Source organism: Cygnus atratus, chromosome 16 (assembly GCF_013377495.2).
Source record: "Cygnus atratus isolate AKBS03 ecotype Queensland, Australia chromosome 16, CAtr_DNAZoo_HiC_assembly, whole genome shotgun sequence".
Classification (NCBI taxonomy): domain Eukaryota; kingdom Metazoa; phylum Chordata; class Aves; order Anseriformes; family Anatidae; genus Cygnus; species Cygnus atratus.
This window is the reverse complement of record NC_066377.1, coordinates 5992750-6008348: the sequence shown is the minus strand read 5'-3', so window position 1 is coordinate 6008348 and position 15599 is coordinate 5992750. Positions and strand designations below refer to the sequence as shown.

Sequence of the window (15599 nt, the reverse complement as noted above, 5' to 3'; positions counted from 1 at the left end):
GACCAGGAGGGACAAGGAGAGGAACCTGTTGTTGCAGGGACCAACACCTCGCTGCTCTGAAACCACCGCAGTCTAAAGAGCAGGAGGGACAAGCAGAAACCTCAGAACCTTCTTAGGGACCTCCTTAGGAACACTTCAGCTCCCAGCTCTTCCTCCTGACCTTCTTAGGGACCTTAGTCTCCCTCCTGAAGACCACCCCTTTGTCACTTTGTCCCCACCACGACCACATCCTTGTGGTTCCCTGTCCCCCCTACGCCCCCCACCCCTTATCCCCCTCATATCCCCCCCCTCACACCCCATATCCCCTCCCCACACCCCCTAACCCCCCCCCGTCCCCTCAGGGACCCTCCGTGCCGCTGCCGGACTACGCGCCCCGGGCTCCCCTGCGCGGCGGGGCGGGCCGGGGCGGGGCGGGCGCGGCCCTACAAAGGCGGCGGCGGCGGCGGGCGGCCGCTACTGCCCGGTACCGGCGGGAGGGCGCGGCGCCGCCCGCGCTGACGGGACAAAGCGCGGCCATGAGCCCGCTCTAGGGCCCCGGGAGGCCGCCGCCGCCGCAGCTCCCCGTCACCGCTCCGGGGAGAGCGGGGGGGCCCCGGGTGGGGGTCCCGGGGTGGGGTGTTTGTCGCCGCCGGGCACCATGCACACCGTGCAGAAGGATACCACGTTCACCAAGATCTTCGTCGGGGGGCTGCCCTACCACACCACCGACTCCTCCCTCAGGAAGTACTTCGAGGTCTTCGGGGACATCGAGGAGGCAGTGGTGATCACCGACCGGCAGACGGGCAAATCCCGGGGATACGGCTTCGTAAGTGCCGCGCCCCGGCCGCCGCCGCGCTGCCCGGACCGGGGGAGGCCGGGGGAGGCAGAGCCCTCACAGGGGTGGCGGTGCCCGCACAAAGCTGGGGGGGGGGCGGGACCCCCGTACCTCCCTGCCCCGAGCCCCCCGGTGCTGCCTGCCTCGTCCCAGCCTCCGCCGTCGGGAGGTTTGGGACCGGCTCTGCCAACTTGGAGAAGTCCGGGGAGCAGAGGGGAGGCCGCTGGTGAAAGCCCCCGCCGGGCAGCTCGGCCATGGGGAGCTGCTTTTCTGCCAGGTCCCCCCAGTCTTGCTGTGTAAGGGTGGTTTGGAGAAGCGGCGTTTGGCTCCCGGGTCAAAATAGATGAGTAAAGTAAACAACCCCGCTTGGTGCCTGCTGCTGCCAGAGCCTTCACCCAGCGCCGTTGCCACAAACGAGGCTGTGCTTCCTTCCAGGTGACCATGGCAGACAGAGCTGCAGCTGAAAGAGCCTGCAAAGACCCCAACCCCATCATCGATGGCAGGAAAGCAAATGTGAACCTGGCGTATTTGGGAGCAAAACCAAGGAGTATTCAAACTGGTGAGGCATCCGGGAGATCCCATCTCTCGCTATTAGAATAACTTGTAAGGCGAGGAAACGAGTTACTCGCGCTGGGTTCATCTGATCAGATGATGTGTGCTTATCCCCCCTTGTTTTGCTTGTCGACTGGGGACACTGTCATCCAGTTACCTCTTTTCCCTATCTTCTTACCCGTCCCTCTTGTGCTAGCATTATACACCAAAGTTTGTATAACTGAGTTAAAGCTGTTTCCTTCCACGGCTGATCTGATTTCCTGCTCTCCTCTTTCATTGTTACGTCAGTATTAGCGCTAAGATCCATTCCGTCATTCTGCTCTTTGGTTTAATTTTACACACGGTACCTGGTGTAAAGTAAGGTATTATCCCCACTGTCTGTTCTGATAACAGCAGTTGAGCACTGTTCTTTTATCTGAACTCCCATCTGGCCTTTGTGCATATCACATATGCATATTAAAATTAACCTGCTTCTAAATGGGACTCTAAATTTGCTCACATGCATAGCAGGCTGGATGTACGTGTGGTCCGAGGTGTAGTTACCTGTGTATATTGTGAGTTGAATGATATGGTGGATGCCGTTCATTAACATTTTTTTTCTGAACCCTTTTTTTTTAGGTTTTACCATAGGTGTGCAGCAGCTACATCCAGCCTTTATTCAGAGACCCTTTGGGTAAGTGGACACATTTCTTAACAGTCAGTTTGAAATCAAATTCATGAATCAACTTCCTCATTATTTAAAATGCATGAAAAAGCCTTAGCTGTAAGGAGTGGACAGTTTCAACAGCTGTTGTTGATGTGTGGAGTACTTTATTTCTGGTGAAGATTTCAGAAGTTTTGTGCATTTGTCAGCTTTCATATAATTCCCAAAGATCCTCCTTTATCCTCAGTAAATCTTAGCCATAATAAGCCCACTGCATTGTTCTCTTCTTTGCCAGTTACAAGAATTCACAAGAATTCAAATAAATGGAAAATAGTTTCTCTATTGCAGTACTTAAGGTGTCAAAACAATTAAGCAAATTCTGTTCTCATGTTTCTCAAATAAGATCTTCTGCTTCCTCTCCGCCGTTTCCCACATAATAATGCTTAGGGTACAGTTTTATCCTAGAAAACAAATTGCATTGGAAACAAAGTCTGTTACTTAATGAAAATAACATTAGGTCAAAAATTGATTTTGGACAGATGTTATACAAGGCTTGAATAGTCTGCAAAAGTGGGCTTTTGTCTGCTGTTTTCAATAGCTTATACCATCCCTACTCGGTTAGAAAAGTCCTCTTTTTATACATCTAATAGGATCTGGCAGCTGCTCGGGAAAAGACAAGTGTGCTTCATGAGAACAATAGTGACTGTCATACTGCCTTCATTTAACTGTTTAATGATTGATGCAGTTCTTTTTTTTTACAACATTTCAGAAAGTGAATATTGATAGGGTTTTTTATTATTATTTTCTAAGAGCATTAAGAAAGTAGGTGCATTTTTTAAAGCTTTTGAGAACTGCTCTGTTGTGGTTTTTATGTGACTAATATAAATAGATGGGATCTTGGCCTTTGTCAACAGAAATATTTCATCCATTCCCTGTTCTCTGTTCATAGCATTTTCTTTTCTTTCTTTTTTTTGGGGGGCGGGTGGGGGGAGCAGCTAACAACAAAACAGAAACTTTCGCTCCTCTGCCAACTGCCTGGGTAATCTCATTCCAATGAGTTTATGGATGTAAGAGACTGTGTTGCCACAATAGTGCACACCCAGTGTATGTGCGCTGTGTACGGTTCAAACATGCCAGTTTTCCTAAGTGGTTACGGCTCTGTTGGAAAGACTTGAAGAGCATCTGTCATGAAACGAGGAGGGTTTTTTGGTGCAAGAGCCACAATAGTCCAGGTAGACAAGCTGCTGCTCTTCAACAGTTCTCCTCGCATGGGAGCTACAGCAGCTTTCCTAGCCTCAGAGGCAGGCAGCAGCTCCGAGATGCAAACACCAGAGGCTTTCCAAATCGCACAAGAGCACACAATAGAAGTTGATGATAAAACCCAGCATGTTACGAGGTTTACCACGCATGCCAACAGAAAAGAGCAAAATGGTGAAGCGTGTTAAAGCCCTAGTGCTGGCAGGAGCGTCAGCTCGCGCCAGCTCCCCTTGCAGATAATCTGCTCTTCCCGCATGTGCTGTTCCTACCCAGCAGCCACAGCTCTGCAGCTGTGAAAAACGTGGGTTTTCTTTTTGAACAGTTTACTCTTAGTTTCATGTACAGAGGAGTGTGGGATCAACTGACTAGGTGTTCCTTTTGATCTAGACAGTTACTGTTCCAGTTCTCCGGCATTGATTCCGTCATTAAACCAGCAGAGCTGCAGTGAGCACATACAGCAGAGAGCACTGTAAATTATTTATCAGTTGCCAAGAGACAGGAACCAGGAGACTGGAGGGAGCGGATTATATATCATTATTTGCAAGCATCGGTAAACACGAATTTCATTGCATTCAGACATTGCTGGAGCAGGATCACTAGAAATATGGGTTTGGCAAAACGTGGAGCCGTTTAACTGAGCACCGTGGCTGGGGCTGCTCTGTGGCTTCTGAGCAAAGCATCAGGTGCTCAGTCAAGCAGCGGAGCTTGGCTGCCGGTTCCCTCTTTGTCTTGTCAGGAGACCAGCAGAAGTAAGAGCGTGCCAGGCTCTGCTCTTGCATTCCCTTGAAGCCACAATTTCCTTTGCCCTCTGGGGGATTTGAGGGTAGATGAGGAGTTTATCAGGGTCTGTCTGACTTGGGAAGCGTGACCAACCTGCTGTTGCCCATTTGCTGTGCACCTTGTGGGGCGGATCCTGAGCTTCCCCAAATAAAGGTCTCTGGCTTGTCTGCGTTGCCACACGTAAGACGTCGCAGGGCTCTCCCTCCCACAGTTTCTCTCTCTGCAAAGTGTTTGCATCCAGGCGCTGGCACGCAGTTTCTGAAAGACGATTGTTATGGGGCACGGGGTGCTAGGTGTGCAAGCTGGACTTGCAAGGAAGAAATGAATGAACAACCTGCGAACTGCTAGGCAGTTAAGGAAGAGAAGACCAGCCAGTCACATGTGAGCTACAAAGCCACAAAATGCAAGTTTTGGTGAAACTTAAAATGAATGGAAACTATGAAAATTACCCAAACATTAGTGAAGATTATTTATAAACTGAAGGCTTCCCCCCAGCCCCAGGGACCCAAATGCAGCTGTAAATTAAATATTGCCTGGGGTATGCGGAACAGAAAGAGAAACCATGAAGAGCCTCTCTCCTTCCTCCTGCTGTCCTGGCAGGGGAGGCACATGCACGGCAGACAGCACGGAGTCGGTAGTAAATCCTGTTTTGAAAAGCAGTCTCTAGGCTGTCGTAACCGGAGATCTTAACAGTAATGCAAGGCGAAGGATGTGTCTGTGTCAGGGTGACTCGGAGATCTGGCTTCTGGGTTTAGGGAAGCAACATCAGGCCTGCGGGCTCAGTCTGTAGCTTACAGGTTGCGCTTTGCTTGGAGGCAGGTGGGAATGCCACAGCATTTGCCTGCAGTTGCTGGCCGGCGTAGCGTTGTATTTATGAGACTAGAGGAGGGAGAGACTCTGCAAATGGAGCTGTCTCTTACTGCAGCAGTGTCCCTTTAAAGAAGTTTGGAGAAACATCAAACTTCTTGCAAGCTGCGAGGAGCACCTATGTAGACCACTTGGCCAGGAGTACGTGGTGGTGCCGCAGAGCTGCTTTGTGCCCCCCTCGTGGTCTTCTCTTCTGGGCCCCTGGCACCCAAAGCAGGCGTGAGCCCGGGCAGGGAACAGGGGATTCCCTGATTCTTCTCCCCCCAGCCATGCTTTCAGCTCTGGATGCAGGCAGTGCATGGGAGATGCATTCCTGTGGCTGTGCCTCAGCGAAGGAGCTATCTGTGTGGGAGATCTACCAGTGGCTGAGTAAGTGACTGAGCTCTTGGAAACATATCGCTGTCCTTGCAGCAGGATCCAGCTCTTTCCATATCTGCACATGGGCTGTCGTTGCTCCTGAGACCCCACCTCCCGGCCTGTAGCTGCTAATTTCAGCCTGTGTTTGGTGTCAGGCAGCATTGGAAGTGGTTAAATCTCTCTGAGTTTAACATTTTATGTACCGATGGTGCTGCAGCTTGGAAGTGAAGAAAGTCCCTCTTTGTGTCAGCCCACCCTCCCTTGCAGCTGTTTATCCTTAAAACTTCTCTATTGGGTTAAAAATAAAAGGAAACAAACTTTCATCTTTTCTGTGGTTATGCTTATAGAAAGGCGCATGCTGTCCTTGCTCTGCTCGGTCTCTGTCAGCTGGCATCCCCCGTGCTCCGACTTCCTATTTCACCACTTATCAAAAAGCTGGCTTGCTGCAGGACCTCGGGCTGCTCCGCCGGTCACAAGCGGCTCCCATGGGGATGGCTCACCCGGCACCTGTTGTTTGTCGTGTGCCAATAACATGAAAGCTTTCGGGGGGGGATTTCCTAAGTAACATTCAAATCCATTTTCCAAATGGCTTCAGCTGCTAGTTCTCGGGCATGCTCGCTTCTATTCAGACCGAACGCTTGCCAGTCAGAGAGAGCTTTTTAGTTTTTAAGAATAGACGTGTATCTATAAACAGATCCAACGGCTTTGCAGTTTTTCTTGGACATTTACTGCGAGGTTGCAAGCGCTGGTATTGCACCCAAGGGCTTGGTGCTGTTGTTCTGGGTACAATTTGCTCGTGTCCCACGTCTTGTATCATCCTATAGAACAACGTAAAAGGAAATCACGAGGAGAAGTGCCTTCTCCTCGGTGTGGTCCCACAGGCATCAGTGGATTTGCTCTTTGCCCTCTGTAGAGCAGCGACCCAGGTCCTTTCCCCTGGCTGCAGGGAGCCGGGGAGCAGCAGATGTAAGGTGCTCCCGTTCTGGTGCCGCTTTAATCCCAGCGTGGCAGATCCGTGCACGCGCCTGAATTTTCAGAGCAGTCCAGCCTGTACTTGATCTCATCTTTCTTTTGTGCAGCTGCTGGCACGCTGGTCCCTAACTTTGGTAGTATTAAACACATGCCCAGTAATTTGAATGATAAATGCAGCTCTGAGCAGCCTGCCTCTGAGCTGGGGACACCAGAGAGGGAACTCAGACAGTTGTGCTGATAATTCGGTGGCAAGGACACTGGGTCACTTCTAAATATGACTTACGTGAAGAACTTGTTCCCCGCAGATGGGAGCAGGCTACATACCAGAGCTAAATATACTCTATGATTGCAAAAGATGAAAAGTCTTGGACTGTCAGAGTTAAAACCGAGTATCCTGTTTCTCGGTCTCTCCATCCTGCAGACAGGACCACGCTGCCCCTGCCCTTTCCCTGTGCGTCGGCTCTCCCGTGCCACTGGCACGCACCCCTGGCTGCTCCTGCTTTGCTGGATGGAAGGTGTGGAGAGGGGTGCCTCGGGTCCTCTAGATCAACAGAGGCACGGCTGGCAGTAGAGATCCCTGAAATTCTTAAAATTGAATTTCTTTCTTGGCTGAGAAACCACTTATTTTATCAGTTACCCGTTTCTGATAAAAGAAAACCTATTTCACTATTCTTCCGTGGTTAAAGCATTCTGCTTCAAAATACCTCACGTATCCAAGAAATAGTTTTTGGTAAATCAGATGTATTGATGATTTTAATTAAAAATCAGCGGAAGGAATCATGTGTAAAGAAAAAGTCTGTTAAAAAAATTGAGTCAGATAAAAGTAGACAACTTTATGTATGTGTTATACCAAAACTTGTCAGGCACTTGGGAAGTTTTTAAAGGTGTTTCTGCAGCCTTTGGTTTCCTCCAAATTGCAGAAGGAAATGGGAAAGCTTAGTTAAAGGTGAAATTCCTGGGAATTAATCTCTGAAAGCCTCTTGTTTTCCTCCTGCATGGGCAGGATGAATCTAGCGTCCTCCTGGGATTCTCACGTTGATGCTGAAGGACTCAGGCTGCTACGGTGTATTGGTGTGAGACACTTTCCATTTCGTCTGGCAGTTCATGTCTGTTTTGGCTGTGCTGATAACTGGAAAGGGGAGGGCTTTTTACCTCTCTGGATAGCTGACTAGTTGCGGGTAAACTTCCATGTGGCTTTTTCCTTGGTGCCAGATGGCTCTTGTTTCAGGCAGATGTTATCTCCAGCTCTGCTACCTGAGCGTTTTTCAGCATGTTTCTCCAGCCTATTTTTGGTCTGGCCCAACATGCCTTTGTTTGGGATTATTATTATTTTATTCCCTTTTTTTTTTTTCCTTTGGGTGTGGGGGAGCAAGATGCAGAGGATAAAGCTGTAAATTGTTGAGCCTGGATAACTGGTGGCCAGCTCAGGATGTTGGTCTCAGGCTCTTGGTTGAGTTAAGAAAAAAGTTTAGATCTTTGAGGAGATGCACTCTCATCTTTGATAGGCAGCCTCTTTTTTTTTTTTCTTTTCCCCACCTCTACACTGGCTGTGCTTCTTGGGGGAAGGTGTAGATGGCATTTCCTTTTATTTGTTTCTGTGGGATCCACCTCCATTAGTTTGTTGCATCATGAAGTCGAGCTATGCTCACGCTGTGAAGCGATGGCATTGCTGGGCTGCGTTAGATTCGCAGCTACCGCAGTGCTTCCTGTGCCCTACGTTTTTTCTCTCCTGCCAAAATGAAATTAGATTGAAATCATGGATAGCTTTTGTACTCTAAGTTGGCGTTTGTATTTCTCAGGCAATGATTTTTGTAGGCTCAGCGACTGGTAGAAGTTATCATTGAATCCTCTTATATACCCATGTTTTCTCTTGTACTGATTCCAACCTGGGACAGGCTGTTATGGCAGGTTGTTCCTTGGTCATTGTCCCCCCGTACACTGAAGTCCTTGGCCCAGCAGGGAAGCAGGAAACCCAGTCGTGTACCATGTACCTGTTTGCCTGGGCTGCTGTGTAAATCTTCCCAAAGGGCGAGAGGAGGAAGAGCAGAAGACAGGCAAATTAGTTAGAGGATGAGCAGAAATTTGTGGGGTTTTTTTTTGATGTTATTTTGTGTTTGTGTCATAATGTAGTAGGCGAGCGTAAATATTGGACCGTGGAGCTGCAGGGTTCATCCTTGTCCTTTTTCAAGCTGGCTGAGATAGCTGGCTGATGAGGCAGAACCCATTGACATTTCAATGCATGCTTTAATCAGCTTTAATAGGGACGTTTCAGGATTCAGAGGTTTGTCATGTCAGTGGATGAAGCCCAGCCCCCGTCAGTAACTGCTGATGGATTGTGGAGTGGTCGGCGCAGAATGAATGCCCTGGTGTGCACCGCGCTGTGCTTATTCACACGTTGGTGAATAAACCCCGCAGGGGCCCCTCCGAGCAGGAGCCCTTGTTGGCAGACGCGGCCTGACCTGGCCGCTGCATCGTGCTTGGATTTGAGAGCAGGACTTGAGTTTCTCTTGTTTCTACAGCCTGGCGTTGTGGCTGTAGGTATTGCCCAACCGCCCACGCTCCACCCAGGCTTAAAGTGCCCAGGCAGCTCCTCGAGGGCTTGGGGTTGTCCTTCAGGAATGATGTTCCTGGGGCACGAGCTGTGGCAGGAGGCGGCTGTGTCTGCACATCACTGACACCGAGGTGCTGTTGCAGCACTGGTAACGGAAGCGTAGAGCTCCTGGAGTGCTGCTGCTCTCCGTGGCGGTGCTGGGGTATTTCCCAGAGCAACTTCTGTCTGAGGCACTTACACTCCTGACCCCGCTTCAGAATACCTCTCTGCAAACCTGTCACCCCGGCTGTGGTTGGAGGTGTCACTTCACCACAGGCGGTTTTTGTGTTGCTGTCGTGCGCAGCTGTGGCTGTGCTCGGCTCATCCTGCTGTACCACCCACCAGACGAAGCCCGGCATCGCCTCCCATGGCATCTTGGCTGGTGCCGTGTGTCCGGAGGGCTCCGACACATCCGTCTGTCCTGCCGTCACGTGTGGTGGCCGTGTGGGTGTCCCTTGCAGCAGCTGACGGGTCGGTGCTGGTGGAAACGGAGGCCAAATTCCCGGGGTCAAACGCTGCAGTTTGTGCCTTCGTTGGCAGACACAAAGGGCTCTGTTTCTTTTATTCTTCAGGGAATAAAGGGCTGGTCGTGGTGGTGGCATTTGTGTGCTGATCTCTGTGAGGCTGCCAAGAGCCCTGTGCCCCTCCTTGTTTCCCGAGTGTTTGCGTGGTGCCGTGCCCCTCTTGTCAGAGGACTGCAGTTGTCCCCCACCTCAGCAGAGCCAGCTCCTGCCATGGCTGGGGGCCGTTTTCTAATCACGTTGTGTATGGAGGTGAAGTTCTCTTCTGGCTTGCAGGGCCCGCTGTGGGAGCCGGAGGAGGACTGCAGGGAGGGAGGGAAGGCATCTTAAAACAGATGTGACTCATTCTGTAGAAATTCAGATTAGAGCTTGCTGATTTTTTGAAAAAGACAGCACTCGAAAAGAGCTTTTTTTTTTTTTTTTTTTCTGAAAGATCTTCAGAAATAGTGAAGGAGGGGAAAGTATTTCAAGACCTTCTGTGGATGCTAAACATAGCCAGCAGTAACTTCATCGTACCACGCTGCTTCTGTTTTCTCAGTAGCTGCAAGTAATCAGCGACCTTACCTTGGGCTGCGTGTTTTGTCTTGATCGATAAATGAGTTGCCATCTGGCCACTGAATCCAGAAGTCCAAACCGCGTCATATCCCGAGTGCAATTTCTAGCTAAACACTAACAGCCCACGGAGCAGAAGAGCCTCCGCTTTTACACAGGAGCAGCTCCTGGAGTTGCAGGGTGTGTTTTCAGTGCGGCAAATGGTGGTGTGAGACATGTGCCTGTGTGTGCATCGGGCTGGGGGGTTTTCTGGAAACGGAGTGCAAGAATACTTATTGTCGTCTTAGTTAATGGTGTCTTCTATTCAGAGAGGCATCGAAGCGATGGCATTTTTCCTCCCTGACAAAAAAGTGGTTCAGAATGTTGTGGGCTTGCTGCCTTTTCGGAGCAGGTCATGCAAACTACAGTGGGGGACCCATACGCAGAAGATCAGAACCGACGTGCAGGGTCCCTGGGTGCACGCTCCCGCAGGGTGATGTTCAGGCTGTGCTCCCAAGAGGCTGTCAGCCCAGCCTCCGCAGTAGCACTGCTCGTTTCGCAGGCGAGGGCTCGATGACGGAGCCCAGGGAGCGTGGGGTCGGGCTGTGCCCAGCTCCTCGGCTGAGGCCCCTGCTGCTGTGGCCCGGCGCGAGACGCTGGGCCCGAGGTCGGCGCCTGGGCGTGAGCTCTTGTTCTGATTCAGCCGTGCCGGCCTTAACTTGGATCAGAGCTACGACAAAAATGATTCAGTGAATTTCTGTCCCCTCATTTCGTTCCTGTTAGTCACAGGGTGATATCGGGTGCCGTGTATTTATGGACTGAAGGGCTCTGAGCTCCCTCCCTGTGCGCTGCGCCGGGGCGGCTCTGGCCTCTGGAGGTGGCCTTACAATTAATGATGGTGCGTGCCATCCATCCTGCCCCCTCCCTGGTGCTGCTCCTCTGGGCAGCCTCGTTTCATCCGAGGATGCTGATTTCAGAGGCAGAGTTGCTGTGAGGGGGGAGGATAGCAGTCATTCTCTCATAATGCAAATTGCCTAAAAAAAAAAAAAAGCGTGAGTGGGAAAACAAGAGAAAACCCAGTTCAGATGCACGCTGGTTCACGGGAAGCCTTTCTCCTGCCCAAAGAGCAGGTTAAATTTAGCATCCAGTGCTGGGTGGGGAGCAAATGGGAACAGCCCCACAGCTGCTGGACAGGGGCAGCAGCCCCAGGTGGGCCCTGGGACGCTGCGGGTACTGGCTGAGATGTGGGGCAGGCACTTGGGCAGGACGAGGGAGGCCAGTGATGGGTCCAGGAGAAGCTTCCAGCTCCTGGCTGGGTCTTCCCGCGGCCAGGCAGCGCTGCGCATCCTCCCGTGCTCCTGACGGGGATCAGATGGGCGAGTGGGCAGCGGATCCTTCCCTGAGCAGCTGAGCTCCGCTCCGCGAAGCACTTCAGGCACGTACAAGCCTGCGGCTTGTGAAAAGCCTGTGGGAGGCTTTTAAAAGTGGTCGTGTTTGGAAATGTGCTGTCGCACGCATCCACACAAAAATCCCCAAAATGTTTGAATATGCATAAGCGCTGTGCAGAGTTTCACCTTGGCTTTTTGTTCACCAAAATAAGGGGGTTTGGGGGCTCTCTGGAGGATGGCTTTTGGTTACTGCAGTCGGGCAAGCAGCCGGCTGGAGAGCCCTTGCCCACAGCAGGCGCTTTTGGTGCCCGTGGCTCTGCCCTTCAGTGGTCGCCAGCCACCGCCTCTGCAAGCCCCAGAGCGGTCAGGGCCCCGCACCACGGAGCTCCCGGTGCGGGGCAGCCGCTGTGTGCATGCCCTGGAGCTGCACCAGCGCTCACCCCTCCTGTCTGGGCCACGGACCGTGGCAGTTTGGGTGGACAGACCTGAACCTGCAGCTCTTGCTCTTACTTCAGGCCTGACTTCCCCTGGGCCCTTTGGAAAACACACCCTTCCATTTTGCTGGTTTAAAAAAAAAAAAAGTTAGCATTTCCTATCAATAAGTGGGCAATCTGACCTTAATCAACCTCAGAATGCTTCAATTTTAATCCCCAGTGGCGTGGTTTGGTTCCTCTTTGCAGCACCCTTGGGGCAGGTGCAGAAAGGCAGCGCTGGAGGCACCGGCCGCGAGAGCTGGGATGCTTGAGCCTTACTGGGGGAAAGAAAGCCAGAACTAATACCTCGTGTTTTACAACAAACACCCTGTAGCATTGCCCTAAACATCCCGTGTTATGGAAACACCAGCCCCAATGTGTGGTGACTGATAACAGCAGGGAAGGCCCTCCCCTGTTCCCGGCAATGGGACGTGGGGAGGAGTGGCTGGGACAGGGAGGGGGAAGCGTGGAGCTGGAGGCCGGTGGGGACAGGCCGGGCACGCCAGGGATGGAACGGGATGGTGAGCGGTGTCTGTGTGCTGTGGTCGCCTGGGGAGGGGTTCTGGGGTCCGGCAGCCCGGGTAGCAGCAGATATCTGACACGGGGGGAGCACCATGGGGAGCGGAGGAGTGGAGAGCAGGGCGTGTGGCCACCCTCTCCATCCCTGCTTTGCCTTGTGCTGCTTCCACCCCGGGCTCTAGGGGAGTTCTGCCTCCCCTCCCGCCCCCAGCAGCACCCCTCGCTGGGGCAGCACCATCCTGCGGCCGACGCACGTGAATTCGGGGCGGGGGGGAGGGGGGGCACATATTCTGGAGGTTGCAGACCCCTCGCTGACCCTCTCCCTTTGCCTCCACAGACTCACGCCTCACTATGTTTACCCCCAAGCTATCATTCAGCCCAGCGTGGTGATCCCTACCCCCGTGCAGTCCATCACGTCTCCCTACATCGACTACACCGCCGCCAGCCAAGCCTATTCCCAGTACACCACAGCTGCCTACGACCAGTACCCCTACGCTGCCTCCCCCGCCGCCAGCTTTGTGGGATACGGCTACACGGGCGCGGTCCAGCCCCCCATCACCGCCAGCAACCCGGCAGCGCCCGCCACCGCCTTCGTGCAGTACCAGCCCCAGCAGCTGCAGCCTGACCGCATGCAGTGAGCGCCCTGCCCGCGCCGCTGCCACCTGGGACAATCTTTTGCGAGGGAAGGAGAACGGCTAGGACAACGAAAGCAACAGCAAAAAAATAAAAAAAAAAAAACAACACAAAATAAACAAAAAAAAAAAAAAGGAAAAAAAAATCACCCTGACCCTTTATCCCATTTATTTAGGTGCATATCAATACCTAAGCTATTTATAGTGTTAAGGGCAAACCCAAACCCTTGCAGTCTGACTGTGCTCATGAAAAAGGACTTCGGGTAAGTTTTTTTTTTTTGGATCTGGACAGATACTGTCTTGAAGATGTTCTTAAAGTGACTGAAATGTTTCACAGGAAAACTACAGATTCTTGCACACATCACAGTCTGCTTCCATCACCTATGGTCTTCTTTCCAGCCCCCAGCCCGTTTGCCCCGCCAGCCCTCCCTCCTCATCAAACCTGCAATCTTCTTATTTACTGTTGAGGTACAGAGGTACTCGGAGAACATGGAGAAAAGCAATCTTATTTTTTGGTTGTACAAAAACTTTGTAATACTCAGAGATGCCTTACAGAAAAAAAGAAAAAGAAAAACTATTTTTTAATATTTATTGCGATTTTATTCGCATGAGCTGTGAATTGCAGACAGAAGAATAGTAGTAAGTAAGTATCTGCCTTGTTTAATTCTCATTTTACTAAATTATTGTATGTAGGTAAAAGTTCCTAAGTAATTGCTGAATCACTTCAACATGCAAAAGGGAATATTGGCTTGAAGGAGAGCAGAATATTCCTTTAGTCAACGCACTGTACTATTTTCTTATTGTAATTGTTACTCTGTTAAGATTATCTCAAATTTAGGTATATTTTTAAAATGCAAAAAAAAACAACCAAGAATACCGAACATTTTGTCTACTTTGGTAGATTTTTTGTTACAATGCTGCAAACTATGGAGACATTTACAGTATTTATGTAAAGGAGATTTGGGGCTGTTGGCCAGCAAAGCTTAGGGGAATATCATGAGTGGAGCAAACGGAAAAAAGGTGTTAAGTCATTGAACAAATGGGTAAATGGAACCTTTTTATGCCTATAATGCAACAGCCAAATAAAGGAAGAGAAAAGACAATGTAAGTTAAGTGCATTTCTACAAGGAACAGCAATAAACTATTTTAACTTTTAAAAGGATCGGATACTGTATGGTACCATGTTTGCGTGGCTGGAGTGCAGGGGGGAGTAGCAAAGCGACCTGATGCAGCTGCGCTGGCCTTGGCCCATGAACGTGCCAGGGGGCTGGGACACACGTCCCATGCGCTGTTGGTGGCTCTGCATCTCCTGAGTCACCGGTGGCTCTGGCGCTGGGGGCTTTTGCGCTCCTGGAGCACCGTGCTGGGGCCACATGGACCCTGGTGCTAGCACCCAGCCTGCGTGGAGCAGAGCGGGTAAAGTGCTGCCATCCTGATGCAGCAGCGCCCGCACCTCGTGCGGCCTTTCCTTCTGTTACTTGCTCAGAGGAAGGTTTTATTTTATTTTTTTCCAAAACGGAGTCCATCCAGCGTTTGGAGGTCTGCCCAAGCCCTCTCTCAGTTAACGTCGGGTCGCTGAGGCTCCCTCGGGGCGGGCAGGGCCTGGTCAGGCTGCGGGCAGCGCCGGGCCTGCTGCAGGCACCTGCACCCCCTGAGCATTGCTCCTGTGGCCACGTGTGACTTTACCTCACCATCCTGCTTTAGAGATTTGATTTTCGGATTTTGACTTCCGATATCTGTTTTTAAAAGTAAATAAAACGATTCTATTTGAACGTGCCGGTGATCTATTTCATCTCTGCAAAGGTTACGGCAGAATTGGTGCCAAGACATCTCTGTCTTTGGCACCAACCTGTGTTACTGCTCAGGGGATGATGCCTGAAGCCAGCATGGGGGAAGAGGGTGCCATGGGATGGAAGCAGAGGCAGCATGGTTCTGTGTCTGATCAACTGCCCTGGCGGAGCTGGAGGCACATGGGGGGCATGTCCAACGTCATCAGTAGGCCTCAGAGTAAACAGCCCATCTAGATGAATGGAAACAGCTCATTCCTCCCTGGTTCGTGTTGCATGAGAATGCGGAGCCTGATGTTGCTCTGTTAGCCCTGCCCGGGGTTTTACTTGGAGCCATGTGGGTGACATTTATTTCCTTTTTAAGTAATTGCTTTCTGTGTAGGGCTGCGGGACTGCCAAAGGAGTAAGAGCCGAGCCGCATCCAGCCCGGCTGGCGGGAGAGGGGCCTGGCCTGAGCAGCCGCTGGCTTTGAAGTCCTGTGGGGTGGGGATTGCTCAGCAATTCTTTCTCCCTGTCATGGGTGGTTCAGAGGAGGTAGGGGAGGATTTAGGGCTGGTGGCTGTGCCGGGAGCTGCCGGGGAGCACCAGCCCCGGCCCCGCGGTGTTCTTGTCCCCGCGCCGCAGCGAGGTCCCGCTGGGCTCCGTGGCCGCCGTCTGTACCTGGGACCCGCTTCTCCCCCAGCCAGCAGGGAGACCGAGGCCTCTTGTTGATGAAAAGAAAGCGCCCAGCGCGTTTCGAAGTGAAAAGAGTGATGAGTTTCCATCGAGCTGGCTCTGGTTTCCTGAAAGGTGGCCAAAACTGCCAGAAAGCGAGGGCAACCAGTGGCGCTGAGAAGCAGCACAGCACGCCTCCCTCCCTCCTTCCCTCCCTCGCCACCCAGCCCGCCAGGGCCGGGCGGGAATCCTGGAGCCCTCT

The 15599-nt window shown here is 51.7% G+C and overlaps 1 protein-coding gene across 1 annotated transcript; it reads left to right on the top strand.

The window, feature by feature from the left end:
* Window positions 1-442: 442 nt before the first annotated feature.
* Window positions 443-14058, top strand: RBM38 (RNA binding motif protein 38). Its single transcript, XM_035548019.2, has 4 exons — window positions 443-805; window positions 1250-1373; window positions 1985-2039; window positions 12602-14058. Exons 1-4 carry the CDS (start codon window positions 638-640, stop codon window positions 12900-12902), a joined length of 648 nt encoding a protein of 215 aa, XP_035403912.1. The 5' UTR covers window positions 443-637; the 3' UTR covers window positions 12903-14058.
* The last annotated feature ends 1541 nt before the right edge of the window (window positions 14059-15599 follow it).